The sequence below is a fragment of the Mobula hypostoma genome, chromosome 4 (assembly GCF_963921235.1).
Source record: "Mobula hypostoma chromosome 4, sMobHyp1.1, whole genome shotgun sequence".
NCBI lineage: Eukaryota > Metazoa > Chordata > Chondrichthyes > Myliobatiformes > Myliobatidae > Mobula > Mobula hypostoma.
In genome coordinates, this window is record NC_086100.1 from 97,242,445 (window position 1) to 97,262,333 (window position 19,889).

Consider the following 19,889-nt stretch of genomic DNA (forward strand, 5'->3'; position numbering starts at 1 on the left):
GGGAGCACCAGACGCAGTATATCACCCCAGCCAACTCACAGGTGAAGTGTCACCTCACCTGGAAGGACTGTCTGGGGCCCTGAATGGTGGTGAGGGAGGAACCACTAAGCACATTTTTCCCTCCCCCCCACTTTCCACAGGGATCGCTCCCTACACGACTCCCTTGTCCATTCGTCCCCCCCATCTCTCCCCCCACTGATCTCCCTCCCGGCACTAATCCTTGTAAGCCGAACAAGTGCTACACATGCCCTTACACTTCCTCCCTCACTACCATTCAGGGCCCCAGACAGTCCTTCCAGGCGAGGCAACACTTCACCTGTGAGTCAGCTGGGGTGATATACTGTGTCCGGTGCTCCCGATGTGGCCTTCTATATATTGGCGAGACCCAGCGCAGACTGGGAGATCGTTTTGCTGAACACCTACGCTCCGTCTGTCAGAGAAAGCAGGTTCTCCCAGTGGCCACACATTTTAATTCCACAACCCATTCCCATTCTGATATGTCTATCCACGGCCTCCTCTGCTGTAAAGATGAAGCCACACTCAGGTTGGAGGAACACCACCTTATATTCCCTCTGGGTAGCCTCCAACCTGATGGCATGAACATTGACCTCTCTAACTTCCGCTAATGCCCCACCCTCCCCTTTGTACACTATCCATTATTTATCTTTTATTATATATTTTCTTCTCTCTCTCCTTTTTCTCCCTCTGTCCTTCTCACTATACCCCTTGCCCATCCTCTGGGCTTCCCCCCCCCCTTTCTTTCTCCCTAAGCCTCCCGTCCGTCCCATGATCCTCTCATATCCCTTTTGCCAATCAACTTTCCAGCTCTTAGTTCCATCCCTCCCCCTCCTGTCTTCTATCATTTCAGATCTCCCCCTCCCACTTTAAAATCTCTTACCATCTCTTCTTTCAGTTAGTCCTGACAAAGGGTCCCAGCCTGAAATGTCGACTGTACCTCTTCCTATAGATGCTGCCTGGCCTGCTGTGTTCACCAGCAATTTTTAAGTGTGAAGTGAGAGGGACATACAAATATTTGAGCCTAGGACTCCAAATCTAGGTTTGAAACTGTAGTGCCTGTACCTCAGCAACCTCCAGGCTAAGAGATCTCACGTTGCAACTAAGTTCTACTGTTCCTCTTCTTCCACCCACTACTCCCCATCCACCCTGCTCTCTCACACCTCCCCTACCCAGCATCCCCTTTATTTCTCTAAACCCTCCTCTTCTTCCACCCACTACTCCCCATCCACCCTGGTCTCTCACACCTCCCCTACCCAGCATCCCCTTTATTTCTCTAAACCCTCCTCTTTTTCCCACCCCACCTCCCCTAACCCCTCCAATCCTCTCCCCTCCCCTGAACCGTGCTGTTTTTTTCCTCGCTCCTCCAAACTCCTCCTCTATACCTTCCATCTCCCCTCCTCCTTTCCATTGTTGATGAAGGGCTCCAGTCTAAAATGTCAACTGTCCGTTTCCTTCCATGGATGAGTTCCTCCACTCCAGTTCCTTTGTGTTGCTCCAGATCTCCAGTAGCTGCAGTCTCGTGTCTCCTATTGCATTTACTATCTGGAATACAAAAAAAGTCCACATCCCTGGGATAGGAGAGCTGGTTAACAATCTAAATCCACTTTCATCATCAGGAAAGTGAAACTGAGGTGGTATGCAATGCAAGTTCAAAGGTAGGAGAGAATGGAGGAAAAATCAAAATAAAACACGTCATCACAGAGAAAGATACTGGACTCACATTCAATGACCTAATTACTGATAAACAAAATGACCACATTGTGGATTAAATCCTTCCACAGTAACACAGTAACAAGATGCACTGGGAGATGCAATACTTTGATGGTGAAAATACCAACAAACTCCATGAACCAAATGTCTTATTGTCGCTGCAGAAGAGATCTTACTTCCAGAGTTCTCCGATTGGCTCGTCCATGGCTTTTTCTATGGTTTTCTCCACTTTGGATATTATCTCCTGATGCAAGGCGTCAATACTTTGAGAAGCATCCAACACCTGTTTTAAAATATTAAAAAGTGTCTCAAATAGTTAAATGAAATAAAGAGAGACTGCTTCTTGTCGCAATAATCAGAGAAGGCAGGCTTGAAGTGATCAGTAACAGGATCAGAGGCAAGATGACAAACTGCAGCCAACACAAAGACTCTAAGGGCAAGGAACACATGTAAAAACCTCTCAAACTGTTTGGACAATGAACCCAATGCAGAAGAATAACTGATGACAAACTGATATGAATCTTGTAATATGATAGAATGCCACGTACAATGAATGACAACTTTTGAATGTACTAATTTTGGCAAAAGTTGATGAATTAAATATTCTGGATAACAAAGTTACAGGATTACTGATCTACTGACTCGTTCTACTCACAATGGTAGCAAGGGAGTTTGAATTCAGTTAGCTAAATAAATCTGGAATTAAAAAGCTGCCATCAGTAATAGTAGCAGAGTATCACAGAAACCCATCTGCATTCCTAGTATTCCACAGGAAGACCAGTCATCCCGCATCAAAGTGCCCATTAATGTGGCTGTGTACTACAAATGTAACACGGAAGCATAGAAACCTTACAGCACAATACAGGCCCATTGGCCCACAATGTTGTGCCAAACATGTACTAACTTTAAAAATTACCTAGGGTTACCCACAGCCCTCTATTTTTCTAAGCTCCATGTACCTATCCAGGAATTTCTTAAACGACCCCATTGTATCCGCCTCCACCATAACTAACTAACCATCCCACCATCCAGGCCATGCACTCTTCTCAATGCTGCCATTAGCCACCTCCACTAATACTGTAGTTAGTATTGATGTAAATGTGTTTACAGCTGCTCTTCCTACAGATGCAGCAAACCCACTGATTATTTCCAGAACTTTGTTTTAGTTGCAGAGTTGTCTGATACGTTTCTGCCTCAATTACTATCATAGGCTACTCAATTGTACCAAAATCAGTGAAAAGTCAGTAGGAATAAAACCCAACAGATCACCAGGCTCTGGCCTAAAGCACAATAAAGGGTCACATAGCCCACTCAATCACACAAAGTCCTCCTCACTAACATCTATGGAAATTGGTGCCAGTACTGGGGGAGTTGTCTCACAAATTAGACAAGTAAATGACTTATACAGTCATACTCAAAGAGTCATACCTTTCAGCCTAGTCTATCCGTGTGAGGACTGGAGGGCTCAAATTACAAGGAGAGAATGGACAGGCTGATACAGTTTTCTCTGGAGTAAAGGAGGTTGAGGAGTGACCATATAGATGTTTACAAATGTATTGAAAGTCATAAATAGGATTATCCTTATTAAAGTCATAATCCTTATGCTATGGTAGGGAAGTTTAAAACCAGAGAGCATAGGTTTAAGGTGAAGGGGAAACAGAGAGAGTATATGAAATAGGCTGCCAGAGAGGTTGAGAGTTGGTAAAGGTGTAAATAACATTGGAAAGGCATTGAGACAAGTACACAGATAGGAAAGTTTCAGAGGGATATGGGCCAAATGCAGGCAAGTTAGAATGGATGAGTTAGGGCCTAACATTTTCTACAAATCACTTGTCAGACAGACAAGCTGGGATGGAATTCCCAATGCCTTTGTTGAACATAAGCAACTCTCCCACTGAAAACCATCTTCTGTCCTTCCATAGCTGTGAACCATATTCCTCTACATACATGATCTCATTAAAACCAGAGCAAATAAAACAAAAAAAGTCCAGAAAAGTCCAGATTAGATGTGACTAGAATGATGTGTGTGTCTCTCTCTCCGCGTAGACCTGCTGAGAATTACCAGCATTTCAGATTTTTATTTCTGACCCTCTGCAGTGTTTTTGCTGTCAAGTCCTCAATGAAGCTCTGTAGTTACAACCACTCCAGTCACATATAGTGCTCTCAATCTTCCTTTATAAAGCTTTATACATTTTTGATTTACAATATCCATACCTTCCAGTTTAGATTCTCATCTTTCATCAGTTCTTTAAACCGCTGATGCACCATCTCCTGAAAGGCAAGGTTTTCATAGCGTTCAATACCAAAGCCTGCACGTTTCATGGCAGCCAAGGGTTCAAGATCAAGGAACAGGACCACGTCTGGTTTTGGAATACCAATATCTGCTTGCTTGCACCACTCCAAGGTGAAACCCTATTTGGGAAAACATTTCAGAACAAAGGAGAGGTGAAGCTTGCCCATACAGGTGTAACATCAAAACCCAATTTTAGGAACAATAAGACAAGGTATATTACATAGAAACATAGAAAATAGGTGCAGGAGTAGGCCATTCGGCCCTTTGAGCCTGCACCGCCATTTATTATGATCATGGCTGATCATCCAACTCAGAACCCCGCTCCAGCCTTCCCTCCATACCCTCTGATCCCCCTAGCCACAAGGGCCATATCTAACTCCCTCTTAAATATAGCCAATGAACTGGCCTCAACAGTTTCCTGTAGTAGAGAATTCCACAGATTCACCACTCTCTGTGTGAAGAAGTTTTTCCTAATCTCAGTCCTAAAAGGCTTCCCCTCTATCCTCAAACTGTGACCCCTCGTTCTGGACTTCCCCAACATCGGGAACAATCTTCCCGCATCTAGCCTGTCCAATCCCTTTAGGATTTTATACGTTTCAATCAGATCCCCCCTCAATCTTCTAAATTCCAACGAGTACAAGCCCAATTCATCCAGTCTTTCTTCATATGAAAGTCCCGCCATCCCAGGAATCAATCTGGTGAACCTTCTTTGTACTCCCTCTATGGCAAAGATGTCTTTCCTCAGATTAGGGGACCAAAACTGCACACAATACTCCAGGTGTGGTCTCACCAAGGCCTTGTACAACTGCAGTAGTACATCCCTGCTCCTGTACTCGAATCCTCTCGCTATAAATGCCAGCGTACCATTCGCCTTTTTCACCGCCTGCTGTACCTGCATGCCCACTTTCAATGACTGGTGTATAATGACACCCAGGTCTCGTTGCACCTCCCCTTTTCCTAATCGGCCACCATTCAGATAATAATCTGTTTTCCTATTTTTGCCACCAAAGTGGATAACTTCACATTTATCCACATTAAATTGCATCTGCCATGAATTTGCCCACTCACCCAACCTATCCAAGTCACCCTGCATCCTCTCAGCATCCTCCTCACTGCTAACACTGCCACCCAGCTTCGTGTCATCCGCAAACTTGGAGATGCTGCATTTAATTCCCTCATCCAAGTCATTAATATATATTGTAAACAACTGGGGTCCCAGCACTGAGCCTTGCGGTACCCCACTAGTCACCGCCTGCCATTCTGAAAAGGTCCCGTTTATTCCCACTCTTTGCTTCCTGTCTGCTAACCAATTCTCCACCCACACCAATACCTTACCCCCAATACTGTGTGCTTTAAGTTTGCACACTAATCTCCTGTGTGGGACCTTGTCAAAAGCCTTTTGAAAATCCAAATATACCATATCCACTGGTTCTCCCCTATCCACTCTACTAGTTACATCCTCAAAAAATTCTATGAGATTCGTCAGACATGATTTTCCTTTCACAAATCCATGCTGACTTTGTCCGATCATTTCACCGCTTTCCAAATGTGCTGTTATCACATCCTTGATAACTGACTCCAGCAGTTTCCCCACCACCGACGTTAGGCTAACCGGTCTATAATTCCCCGGTTTCTCTCTCCCTCCTTTTTTAAAAAGTGGGGTTACGCAAGACTAGAATTGGAGTTCAGAGTTCTGAGAGGATTGGAGGGCTGGACGTTAGAGATTGGAAGCCAAGGTTGATCAGTGACTTCAGCCTTGTCACTGTTGTATGATAGAATAGAGTAATAGGTTTGTATGAGCTAAAGTTTAAACAAGGGTGGAAAGAGTACCTCGCAGGACAGCTTGGTAAGGTAACAAAAGCAGAGACATGTTTCTCAGAAGGCTGGCTGAGATAGGGGGTGCAGACAGACTATCTTATCGAACAGGAACATACTGATTTCTAACAAGATAGTGAGTGACCTTTATAAAAGGCAAAAATGGGCCACAATCTGTCCCCAGGATTATAAAGACCATTCATCAGTAAGGACATTGAGTACAAGAGTTGGGACATCAGGTTAGAGCTGTAAAAGACATGGATGAGGCTACAATTCTGGCCACATGGGTATAAAAAGAATGCACTGAGCTGGAAAGGGTAGAGAAAAGATTCACATGTTTTAATTCTCCCCCATGATGCATAGAGAGGTAAGTAAAATTATAAGGGAAACATTTAAGGTGAATGGTCAGTAACTTTCCCAGGATAAGGGAATCTAAAATTAGAGGCCATTGGTTTAAAGTGAGAGGAATGATTTAAAGAGCAGCAAGGAGCAACTTTTTCCATACATAATGTCGCAGGTACAGGTTTCCCCCGCCATCCGAAGGTAGAGCGTTCCTATGAAACGGTTTGTAAGCCGGAAGGTCATAAAGCGAAGAAGCAATTACCATTTATTTATATGGGAAAAATTTGTGAGCATTCGCAGACCCAAAAATAACCTACCAAATCATGCCAAATAACACATAAAACCTAAAATAACAGTAACATATAGTAAAAGCAGGAATGATATGATAAATACACAGCCTATATAAAGTAGAAATACTTTTCCACAATCATTGCCGCGCTGTTCTCCGTAGCAAAAATCTCACGCAAGCGCTCTCGGCAAAAACACGGCACAAGCGCTTTCCAGTAACCTTTAAGTTATGAAGCTGCCAAATCATACCAAATAACACATAAAAAGACACAGCCGATATAAAGTAGAAATAATGTATGTACAGTGTAGTATCACTTACCGGAATTGGGAAGACAGCACCGAGCACACCGATGATGGTGTGTTAGGCTGAGTCGTCCGAGGTTGGGGTGGTGCAGTGGCCCCCACCCTCCGGGCCGCCGATACCGATCCACGAAGAATGCAGCGGTAGCCGGGACGCACCCAGCACATCTTTAAGAAGAAAGCCGAAATAAACAAGCTAATTATTTAGGTGCCGCCCGGCACATAAATATCAGCCCAGATCAGAGGCAACACAATCAGCAATTGCCTGTGATCTGGGCCGACATTTACATGCTGGGCGGCACCTAATTAATTAGCTTCAAACAACAGGAATTCTGCAGATGCTTGAAATTCAAGCAACACACATCAAAGTTGCTGGTGAACGCAGCAGGCCAAGCAGCATCTATAGGAAGAGGCGCAGTCGACGTTTCAGGCCGAGACCCTTCGTCAGGACTAACTGAAGGAAGAGTGAGTAAGGGATTTGAAAGCTGGAGGGGGAGGGGAAGATGCAAAATGATAGGAGAAGACAGGAGGGGGAGGGATAGAGCCGAGAGCTGGACAGGTGATAGGCAAAAGGGGGTACGAGAGGATCATGGGACAGGAGGTCCGGGAAGAAAGATGGGGGGGGGTGTGACCCAGAGGATGGGCAAGAGGTATATTCAGAGGGACAGAGGGAGAAAAAGGAGAGTGAGAGAAAGAATGTGTGCATAAAAATGAGTAACAGATGGGGTACGAGGGGGAGGTGGGGCCTAGCGGAAGTTAGAGGAGTCAATGTTCATACCATCAGGTTGGAGGCTACCCAGACGGAATATAAGGTGTTGTTCCTCCAACCTGAGTGTGGCTTCATCTTTACAGTAGAGGAGGCCGTGGATAGACATGTCAGAATGGGAATGGGATGTGGAATTAAAATGTGTGGCCACTGGGAGATCCTGCTTTCTCTGGCGGACAGAGCGTAGATGTTCAGCAAAGCGGTCTCCCAGTCTGCGTCGGGTTTCACCAATATATAAAAGGCCACATCGGGAGCACCGGACGCAGTATATCACCCCAGTCGACTCACAGGTGAAGTGATGCCTCACCTGGAAGGACTGTTTGGGGCCCTGAATGGTGGTAAGGGAGGAAGTGTAAGGGCATGTGTAGCACTTGTTCCGCTTACACGGATAAGTGCCAGGAGGGAGATCAGTGGGGAGGGATGGGGGGGACGAATGGACAAGGGAGTTGTGTAGGGAGCGATCCCTGTGGAATGCAGAGAGAGGGGGGGAGGGAAAGATGTGCTTAGTGGTGGGATCCCGTTGGAGGTGGCGGAAGTTACGGAGAATAATATGTTGGACCCGGAGGCTGGTGGGGTGGTAGGTGAGGACCAGGGGAACCCTACTCCTAGTGGGGTAGTGGGAGGATGGAGTGAGAGCAGATGTACGTGAAATGGGGGAGATGCGTTTAAGAGCAGAGTTGATAGTGGAGGAAGGGAAGCCCCTTTCTTTAAAAAATGAAGACATCTCCCTCGTCCTAGAATGAAAAGCCTCATCCTGAGAGCAGATGCGGCGGAGACGGAGGAATTGCGAGAAGGGGATGGCGTTTTTGCAAGAGACAGGGTGAGAAGAGGAATAGTCCAGATAGCTGTGAGAGTCAGTAGGCTTATAGTAGACATCAGTGGATAAGCTGTCTCCAGAGACAGAGACAGAAAGATCTAGAAAGGGGAGGGAGGTGTCGGAAATGGACCAGGTAAACTTGAGGGCAGGGTGAAAGTTGGAGGCAAAGTTAATAAAGTCAACGAGTTCTGCATGCGTGCAGGAAGCAGCGCCAATGCAGTCGTCGATGTAGCGAAGGAAAAGTGGGGGACAGATACCAGAATAGGCACGGAACATAGATTGTTCCACAAACCCAACAAAAAGGCAGGCACTGATATCCCTCCCCACTGATCTCCCTCCTGGCACTTATCCGTGTAAGCGGAACAAGTGCTACACATGCCCTTACACTTCCTCCCTTACCACCATTCAGGGCCCCTAACAGTCCTTCCAGGTGAGGCATCACTTTACCTGTGAGTCGACTGGGGTGATATACTGCGTCCGGTGCTCCCGATGTGGCCTTTTATATATTGGTGAGACCCGACGCAGACTGGGAGACCGCTTTGCTGAACATCTACGCTCTGTCCGCCAGAGAAAGCAGGATCTCCCAGTGGCCACACATTTTAATTCCACATCCCATTCCCATTCTGACATGTCTATCCACGGCCTCCTCTACTGTAAAGATGAAGCCACACTCAGGTTGGAGGAACACCACCTTATATTCCGTCTGGGTAGCCTCCAACCTGATGGTATGAACACTGACTTCTCTAACTTCCGCTAGGCCCCACCTCCCCCTCGTACCCCATCTGTTACTCATTTTTATGCACACATTCTTTCTCTCACTCTCCTTTTTCTCCCTCTGTCCCTCTGAATATACCTCTTGCCCATCCTCTGGGTCACACCCCCCCCGTCTTTCTTCCCGGACCTCCTGTCCCATGATCCTCTCGTATCCCCTTTTGCCTATCACCTGTCCAGCTCTCGGCTCTATCCCTCCCCCTCCTGTCTTCTCCTATCATTTTGCATCTTCCCCTCCCCCTCCAGCTTTCAAATCCCTTACTCACTCTTCCTTCAGTTAGTCCTGACGAAGGGTCTCGGCCTGAAACGTCGACTGCGCCTCTTCCTATAGATGCTGCTTGGCCTGCTGCGTTCACCAGCAACTTTGATGTGTGTTAATTAATTAGCTTGTTTATTTCGGCTTTCTTCTTAAAGATGTGCTGGGTGCATCCTGGCTACCGCTGCATTCTCCGCAAATCGGTATCGGTCCGCGGCCCGGGGGTTGGGCTGGTGGGACACTGGGGTGTCATCTCATTGTCAATCAGGGCAGGCAGGTCATCTTCTTCTATGTCTGCCTGCCTCGATGTCAAAGGTCGAGGTTCGTCGTCTGCTGAAGGCTTGCTTGACTGCCAGCCTCGCGCATTTTTCTATCATACAGTACTTTGTAAGCACTCAAACCATCTTGCAAATATGCCCTAAATCGACGTACCCTTTCAAAATTAAAGTCGTACTTTATTATTGCAGCGAAAATCTCACCTAGTTGCATCACGTTCAGTTACTGGACGATTTCACTTCGGTCCGTTCACTACTGCATTCCGTTTCAATTGTTATCCTTTCCTCTTCCAATTGCATCAGCTCTTCATCTATCAGTTCTTGGTCATGGGATGCCAAAACCTTTTCAACATCATCTTCGTCAACTTCCACAAGCCAAACTCACTTTGTCTTTACTTCGTTCACCACGATCGAAATGCTTAATTATGTCTAGTTTTATGCTAAGTGTGACACCCTTACGAGCTCTTTTAGGCTTTTCCGATACCTTAGAACTCGTCTTGCTAACGGATGCTCACAGGCACGTGATTAAGCAATGCTGGCTAGAATGCCGTTCCGAATCCAGGGGAGGAGTGGCTGCTTTTTCCGCGCACTGCCTTTTTTTTGTAACAGTGAAAACACCTTCTGTTAGCGAAAACAGGGAACTAATGTAGGTCTTTCCTAACAGTGAGGTTTCGTAAAGTGAACGTTTGAAAAGCGGGGGACACCTGTATGGGGAATGAAATGGGTACAATTACAATGTTTAAAAGACATCTGAACAGATTCATTGATAGGAAAGGTTTAAAAAGATATGGATAAAACCCAGGAAAAAGGGGATTAGCTCATGCAGACAACTGTTAGCATGGACACATAGCTCAAAGGGCCCATTTCCATGCTGTGTAACACCAACCGAGGTGCGAATGAATGGATTCTTACTTAGTTATTTAGATACCGCATGGAACAGGCCCTTCTGGCCCGAGGAGCCACCTGCCTACCAATCCACTTACTTAACATTAGCCTTATCACAGGACAATTTACAATGACAAATTAACTTATTAACTGGTACGTCTCTGGACTGTGGGGAGGAAACAGGAGTATTCTACTGCTTCCTTTACAATCTGATCTCTCCTCTTGGTTTCTTCATCCACATCATCTGATAAGTCCTGTTTTCATATCTACATTGACTCCTTTCTTGTTTGGCCTTCCATTCATCCAGCTGGGCTTTGGTCTTTCAATACACTTTTACAAGTAGCTTTTGTCTCCCACTTGAAGTTCATGCAATAACCTTAATGCACACGATTCTGGTTCTTTATACAGGTGTCCCCCGCCTTTCGAACGTTTGCTTTACGAAACCTCACCGTTACGAAAGACCTACATTAGTACCCTGTTTTCGCTTTCAGAAGGTGTTTTCACTGTTACGATGAAAGGCAGCGCGTGATTAAAAAATCAGCGCGCAATAAAAGGCAGCCCGTGCCCCAAGCAACCGCTCTCCCCCGGATTCGGAATGGCATTGCTTAAACACGTTGCATTGAGCAGCCATTAGCAAGATGAGTTCTAAGGTGTCAGAAAAGCCTGAAAGAGCTCGTAAGGGTGTTACACTCAGTGTAAAACTAGACATAATTAAGCATTTCGATCGTGTTGAACGAAGCAAGGACAAAGTGAGTTTGGCTTGTGGAAGCTGACGAAGATGATGTTGAATAGGCTTTGGCATCCCATGACCAAGAACTGATAGAAGAGCTGATGCAATTGGAAGAGGAAAGGATAACAATCAAAACCGAATGCAGTAGTGAAAGTGAAGCAACTGCGTGAGATTTTCGCTGCAATGATAAAGTACAACTTTAATTTTGAAAGGGTACGTAGGTTTAGGGGATATTTGCAGGATGGTTTGAGTGCTTACAAAGAACTGCGTGATAGAAAAATGCGCGAGGCTCAGCAGTCGAGCAAGCCTGCCACATCAGACGATGAACCTCGACCTTCGACATTGAGGTGGGCAGTCATAGGAGAAGATGAGCTACCTGCCCTGATCGACGATGAAATGACACCCATGTCCCACCACCCCAACCCCCGGGCCCCGGACAGATACTGTACCAATTCACGGAGAATGCAGCGGTAGCCAGGAGGCACACACCACATCTTTACGAAAAAAGCCGAAATAAATATGCTAATTAATTAGGTGCCGCCTAGCACGTAATTGTCGGCCCAGATCAGAGGTGATGCAATCAGCAATCGCCTCTGATCTTGGACCGACATTTACGTGCCGGGCAGCACCTAATTAATTAGCATGTTTATTTTGGCTTTTTTTCTTAAAGATGTGCTGTGTGCCTCCTGGCTACCGCTGCGTTCTTCGCGGCAATGTATCGGGTCAGCGGCCCGGAGGGTGGGGGCCACTGCACCACCCCAACCTGCGACGATTCAGTCTAACACACCATCATCACTGTGCTCGGCACTGTTTTCCCGATTCGGGTAAGTGATACTATACTGTAAACACATTATTTCTACTTTATATAGGCTGTGTATTTTTACGGGTTATTTGGTAGATTTGGCAGCTTCATAGTTTAAAGGTTACTGGAGAGCGCGTTTATGCCAACAGCGCTTGCATGAGATTTTCTGCCGAAAGTGCTTGCGTGAGATTTTCACTACGGTGATCTGTGCAGGCAATCGTTGTAGAGAAGTATTTCTACTTTATATAGGCTGTGTATTTATCATATCATTCCTGCTTTTACTATATGTTACTGTTATTTTAGGTTTTATGTGTTATTTGGCATGATTTGGTAGGTTATTTTTGCGTCTGCGAACGCTCACAAAATTTTCCCATATAAATAAATGGTAATTGCTTCTTTGCCATACGACATTCCTGCTTACAAACCGTCTCATAGGAACGCTCTACCTTCGGATGGCGGGGGAAACCTGTACTCACAAAAGCCAAATACTTGCAACTTTCCTGAAGCTCCTTGAATCTTCTTCCAGCTTAAAACACCACATTTTGCAAGTAACTGCCTGATTAACAAATCAGAAGCTTTTTCAGATACGTTGCCAACAAAAACTGTTGTCGTTGGACCACTGCTTTCGTCACTTTCATATTTCCTGGGAGCAGCTTGGTCCTTCCTTGGTCCAATATGCTTTCCAACCAGAGGTTGGCACCAACACCTGTTTATGCTCTGTTGGGTAATGGTTCATAGTGTTTGGCATGGAGACAGTTATGGCATCATTCAGTACCTTAATTCACTTTCAGTTGACTCGATGACAAGGGATATGCCATGCAAATGGTGAACAATTTCCATCAAATTGTAGTTGTCTAAGCCACCCATGCCCCCACAATGATGCTCTCGTGTTTTTACAGAGCCAGTGTCCAATTCCATTCTAATTAATTTGCTGTTCACTTCTGCTGTAAGCCATGTTGCTGGTCTTCTGTTAGCTTTTACATTTTAAAGGCTACCCAGCTCTGTGTCACTCTCATCTTTATCAGATTTTTCATCAGCAGCATGCATTAGTGCTCTTTTTGAAACTGCAACTTGTCTTTTTATCTTTTTCTCTTCACTGTATAGTCCATTTATTTTTGTCTGCCCAACATCTTCTTTGTATGTGACCTACATTATTGCATTTTCTGCAAGTTTCACCTTTAAACCTGCACTGGTCCAATGTATGTGAGCCCCTGCCACACGGTAACACAAGTTGTTGGGCCAGGCAGGTTTCTGTTTAAATGTTACAATTTTGTTTATGCTCACTTTCATTCCTAACTCCGACTCAGTTGTGTCTGTCTGCTGTTCCCATTGATACAATTTAAATGCTCTTTTAAATGTAAGTTGTGCTTCAGTTAGGAGTCATTTTTGAATCCTTTCTTGTAAGATTCCACAAACTAAACAATCTCTCAGTGTATCATTAAGCTCACTACTGAACTGACAATGCTCAGAAAACCTCTTCGATTCAGCCCCATACACCAAAATGGACTCCCCTTCCTTTTGACTCAATTTATGAAACCTAAAGCATTCTGCAGTCAACAGTGGTTCTAAATGTTTCTGCATTACTTAACAAGAGAGCCAAAAGATTTGTCATAGCTATATTCACTACGCACTTACTACATTGTAGTGTCATGACATATGCAATTCACCTACTTTACATATAATTCAAAACAAATTATTTAAATGAACAAGAATGCTTAATCAAATAATAAATTTACAATATTACTAGTGTAAGGGGTTTCTTTTTTTGTCACTGCACAGTCTAAGTAAAATGGCTTCTTTGTTATGTTAACTGCTGAGAAAGTCCTCCCGCTAGCAGTTTGTTTGGATCACGTTACTGATAAGAAGGTGTTATGAACCAATTGGGATAGTTGTTATGCTTTTGGTGTGTCTGTAAGATATTGTACGCGCGGGGTTTTGGGGAGAAGGCGGGAGAGAGAGAGACAGAGGATGGACCAGGTGCTGTGAGTCCGCTAATGGGGTCAGACCCCGAGCAGGGTGTTCGGTGAGGAGAGGAGACGGAGACAGACTCGTGTGGAGCGTCTGGTCGACCACCGTCGTTGGTCCCAGGCGGCCAGTCGAGGTGGCTTGAGGGGTCACAGGGTGAAGAAGGGTCCTGAGCTCCAACTGTTTGTGCACGAAGAGATTGAATTTTGATAAGTGTGGAGCCTTTTACTTTCCTTTTATATTATATTCTCTATTAATTATATAGTTTCAGTAATATCTATAAACTGTAACTCATTTAATCGTATCTGGTGTATTGTCTGTTATTTGGGCAGGGTGGGGTACATCACACAGCATCCGCACAAACTATTACCCAGTTTGGCGGGACCGAGGGCTGTTTCCCTGACGACAGCGAGCCGAGCAACCCTGAGACCCTGAGGCTGGCCGGGGGGGGGGGGGGGGGCAGGAAGCTACATTTGGGGGCTCGTCCAGGATTGGATCTACTGGTATGCTGTATGGTTGCCCTGTTAAAATCAGTAATGTGTGTCTCTGTGGGTTAGTTGCTGGTTATTGCTGCATGCATGGTGGGTGAGGTCTCTGTTCGAGTTCAGACTAGCGCTGACGAGTTGGTGGTGGAACTCGGGGCTGTCCATGCTGTTGGGAGAGAGAGGAAAGAGTGGTCTGATTTGGAGGTAGTGTCTGCGAATAAATGTTCTAGCTCTGGCAGGCTCCTCCTGGCGTTTGGGATAGTGTTCACCCCAAGAGGGGCGGAGGCGTGCGAGACGTGGGCGGAGCGTATCTCTCAGTTGTTAGATAAGTGGCAGTGCTCGGTTGAGGGAGAGCGACAGGGATTGGTTGAAAGTTTGAGTAGGCAGGCTGGTGACAGTGTTAGAACTGTCAGGTTCAATTACTCCGTAGTGACAGTTGCCAGTTATCCAAAAGAGGGGGGAAAGTTTTCAGTGTGTCTTCTCTGGCTAGGAGGGTGGCTAAATTGCTTGCAGTGCCAGGGGGATCATTTCAGGGGATCAGCCCCTCCTTCAGTTGTTCAGCTGATCAGAGAGATGTCGGGAAACTTAGTGGAGGCCCAGCGGGGGAACGGCTTGGGGTCTCTGGGGGAGCGTGTTCCCAGCAATGTACCAATGAACTTCCGAAAGGAAAAGACCCTATTCCTGAAGGCTTAGATTGACTATGCCCCAGGGTGTTGTTACGGATAGATGGAAGCGATGCTAAAGCCATCCTCGACCCTGGGGCGCAGGTCAAGTTGTTGTACAGTTCGTTTTACAACCGGTGTCTGAAGCATTTACCCTTGACAACTGCAAGGGCAGCGGAGACTTTGGGTACCAGTGCCAGTAGTTATCCAGAAGACGATGATTGGTTAATGACCCTGGAGTTCATGGGGGCATTGTCTGGGCACCCAGCGTGTGGAGTTGCTTCTGAGGACATGTGTAGCAGCCTTGAGCCGGTACCGAATTTAAACGAGACCCAGCTGTGGTACGGCCTGGGGAAAGTAGCTGAGGGTGAGACCCTCTTAGTAGACGCTCCGAACTACGAGGGAGGGGAGTTGACTGCTGAAGACACCTCAGTGAGAGAGAGGTCACGGTAACTGGACCCTGGCACCGTGGAAGATGTAGGCAGCGTGAGTGCGGATTATGTGACGTGGTTTAACGTGCTGGATCTGAGGAGTGGATGTTGCCAGATCCCGAGGAGTGCGGCTGTTGAGCTGAAGACGGCCGTTATTAGTTCCCTAGCATTCTTCCGATCTGAAAAGATGCCCAAGGGCATATCCGGAGCCCCTGAATCCTTCCCGCGGGGCATGAGGAAGACCATGGGGGAAGTGAAGGTGTGTGGAGTTTTGGCGTATGTGGATGACTGCCTAGAGTTTGGATTCGCCTGCGGGGGACAATGAGGTGAGGCGAGTGGCTGAGCCCGGGCGACAGAAGCGAAGTGTCAAATGTGGAGGAGTTTTTGGCCAGAGGAGTTTGGTGCAATGTGAGAAAAATAACCCAACATACCAGTTGAACTTCCTGGTGTTAGAACAAACAGTGGTGGACCTGGGGATGGAAACCCAGGTCGTCAATCAGAATGGGACACAGGGGAGAGAGGGGATTTGCACCGCTGAACTGAATGCTCAGAAATGCCGGCCAGAGACTGAGTGCCACACTTGTGGGACGACCATTGCAGACTTGGAATTCACGCTCGACAACGTGGAGAAGGAGCAATGGAATTCCAAGCCAACACTGCGGTCATGTACTGATGAATTAATCCAGAAAAGATTGAAGATTTACAAGTTGGAGAAGATCAAGGAAGTGTTCTGACTCAGGCCAACAGAAAACCGAGAGCCCAGGGAGAGGAGTTTGACTACACTCCCAAGGAGGTGAAGAAATGGAGGACAGATCTCGGAAAAGGGAGGCGGACACTTGAAAGGAACCTGAAGGTGACTATCGACAGTTTAAATGAAGTGGAAAAACTGAAAGTTGACCTGGAAGACGTCATCAGGAAGAAACAACCGGAGGCTGAACATTCTTTAACTGCTGCTTTTCAGGTCATGGGGAAGAAGTTGGTGGGGTAACTGTGTCCCGGATTGAGATGGCCAAGAACCGTGAGTCAGAACTACTGAGGCTGTGTCGAGAGTTGAAGGAGTCTCCGAAGAAGCTGACGTCTCGACTGCAGGAGGCTGAAGGGGTAGTTCTGGCTAAATGCTTCAGTTTGGAGAAACTCAAACAGCAGCTACCGATCGAGGGAATGAGGAAGAATACGGATTCGAAGGATGATGTGCTGCACATGTGGAACATGCTGCCTTTCGCTAACTTCCCCATGATTGAGGAAGAGACCTTTGGCCCTTTTCCCACTGAGTCAGGTGTAGTGGGGAGGGCTAGCTGTGGGCAGTCTGAGTTACAGCAGGACCAGGAAGGAAAAGAAGCGGGGCCCCGGACACAGAACAAGGGGCTCCGAGTTGCAATGGTGGCCTGAGTGAGAGAGGAGTTGGCAAGCAGGCCCGAGGTATCCCTAGTAGTGTCTGAGCCTTTAGGGTTTAGGGGAGGGGGGTACGGAGGTTTTGGAGGATTAGGAAGCTCCCAGATACTACTGAAATATTAAATACACAATAATGTCAGGCTTGCCTTCATTGGTAGGGGTGTTGAATATAAGAGTGAGAAGGTCATCCTGCAGCTAAATAAAACTTCAGTCAGACTGCACTTGGAGCATTGATTGCATTTCTGGTCACCCCATCATAGGAAGGATGTGGAGAGGGTGCAGAAGTAATTTTGCAGGATGATGCTTGGATTAGAAGGTATGAGTTATAAAGGTTTTTGATAAACTTGGGTTGTTTTATTTACAGCGTTGGAGGCTGAGGGGAGAACTGGTGGAGGATTTGAAAATTATGAGAGGTGTAAACAGGGTAGAGTCTCCAAATATTTTCTCCAGTGTAGACTTGTCAACCAGAGAGGGTGGGGGGAGGAGATCAGGGTCATGGAATTTACAGGCAAAGTGAAGGACAAATTTTCTTTATTATTGCAGGTGGCGGGAAAAGCTTACCAGCGGTAATAGTGTCAAGTGGGCAGTTTGGGGGCGTTTTGAGAGGTTTTTAGCAAGACACATAAATATGAAGGGAATGGAGCAGTATGGATGATACACAAAAGGAGGACACTCAGTATAAATTGGCATCAAGATCAGCATGTTATGAGTTGTACTCTTCTATATAAGCAATTGTTAATTCTAGCCATGCATCCAAAGGTGACAGACGCATCTATCACAGATAGTTTTCATTTCCAATTCAAAGACAATTAGGCACCTCAATTTTAAATATAAATGATTGAGTCATATTGGCATTGAAGGCATCATGGAAAGTCAGATATCATTTCACTTAAAATTTACATATTTTATGAATTCACTATTCTCTTTCATTACTGGACAAAATTCTATTTAGCCCAGTTTTATTATACTTACTGATTTTGCACTTGTGAATGCAACTCCAGAGAAAGCATATCTATCAACAATGACAGACACCCCTTTCTCTAAGTTGTTTCTAATCTGTGACCTGGAACATATAAGGGGGAAAAATGCCATAACTGTAAGCACATTTCTATAACACAAGGCAAATCCCACAAACATTTGCAATTCAGTAACAAATCCAAAAGTTTTGCCCAACCACACATTAAAGTAACTGCCCCAGAAAAATCACTATTTAATGTTGCGAGATGTTGGCAAGCCATCTTGATGAACTGTGGTAGACTGTGCAGAAAAGCTATTCCCACAGCACCATAAAGTTTGGTAGCTCCAGGACTGATGCCACTGACGAGTGGCAAATTCACTGGCCAGGGTGATACATGATTCTAAAGAGAACTTGTACATGATCCAGATGTAATATCTGCAGTCCTTATGTTTGTTATAACCAGGGTGGTAATGGGGACAAGCTCTCTCTACCTATTAAATGTTCTCAATGGCAAGCGCCTCAAATAGCCTCTGACAACCAAGTCCAGCTCCTGGCCTTCACGTGTGGCTTAGCTACTAGGCCCAGCAGAACCGTTTCTACTGACAGGAGAAGGGGCAAAGGCAGGTTACTGGTGCCTTAAAACCAGTTACTTCGGGTAGATGGGGCTTGTCAGCCATGGTTGGCACTTATCTAAAAGAAGGAAAACTCTGATCTCAAACCTCCGCTGCCCTGCAGCTATACCTACTCATGGGGAAGGCTTCGGGAGTAAACCCCAAGGGAAAAATCCGCAGCTGGAGTCCCTAAGGCAGTCCTACAATGTTGACTGGCAACTGATGCTACCAAACTACACACATGAAAGTTGCCCAGGCAGCATCTCTAGGAAGAGGTACAGTCGATGTTTCAGGCCGAGACTCTTCGTCAGGACTAACTGAAGGAAGAGTTAGTAAGGGATTTGAAAGTGGGAGGGCGAGATCCAAAATGATAGGAGAAGACAGGAGGGGGAGGGATGGAGCAGAGAGCTGGACAGTTGATTGGCAAAGGGGATATGAGAGGATCATGGGACAGGAGGCCTAGGGAGAAAGAAAGAGGGAGGGTGAAGCCCAGAGGATGGGCAAGGGATATAGTGAGAGGGACAGAGGGAGAAAAAGGAGAGAGAGAAAAAGAATGTGTGTATATATAAATAACGGATGGGGTACGAGGGGAAGGTGGGGCATTAGCGGAAGTCAGAGAAGTCGATGTTCATGCCATCAGGTTGGAGGCTACCCAGACGGAATATAAGGTGTTGTTCCTCCAACCTGAGTGTGGCTTCATCTTTACAATAGAGGAGGCCGTGGATAGACATATCAGAATGGGAATGGGATGTGGAATTAAAATGTGGCCACTGGGAGATCCTCCTTTCCCTGGTGGTTCAGCGAAACGATCTCCCCGTCTGCATCAGGTCTCACCAATATATAGAAGGCCACATTGGGAGCACCGGACGCAGTATATTACCCCAGCTGACTCACAGGTGAAGTGTCGCCTCACCTGGAAGGACTGTCTGGGGCCCTGAATAGTAGTGAGTGAGGAAGTATAAGGGCATGTGTAGCACTTGTTCTGCTTACAATTATAAGTGACAGGAGGGAGATCAGTGGGAAGGGATGCGAGGGACAAATGGACAAGGGAGTCGCGTAGGTTCGAGAATTGACAAGCTGGTAAAGCAAGAATTAGTTAGCAAAGGTTGCCCAATGACTTACACCACTACTGCGTGGTCAGCATTGTAGATGTTATTGATTCTATATTCCAGATTTAATTATTTGACATTTGATCCAGACATAAACATTAAATTGACACCGAGTATCATTTAAGGTAAAAGATGCATTGACTAATCTGTACAAAACTGGATCTAATCCAACCCTAATACAAATCAAGGCCAAATTGAAAAGGAAATC

At 46.0% G+C, this 19,889-nt stretch overlaps 1 protein-coding gene across 1 annotated transcript in view; it reads right to left on the bottom strand.

Moving 5' to 3' along the window:
* Positions 1 to 1,352: 1,352 nt before the first annotated feature.
* Positions 1,353 to 19,889, bottom strand: part of dtymk (deoxythymidylate kinase (thymidylate kinase)) — a 29,699-nt gene continuing 11,162 nt past the window's right edge. The window contains exons 4-6 of the mRNA XM_063046234.1: positions 17,976 to 18,066; positions 3,943 to 4,140; positions 1,353 to 2,011 (exon numbers count right to left, since the gene is read on the bottom strand). Coding sequence (XP_062902304.1) covers positions 1,901 to 2,011; positions 3,943 to 4,140; positions 17,976 to 18,066 — 400 coding nt within the window. The 3' untranslated portion in view covers positions 1,353 to 1,900. The remainder of the gene's footprint in view (positions 2,012 to 3,942; positions 4,141 to 17,975; positions 18,067 to 19,889) is intronic.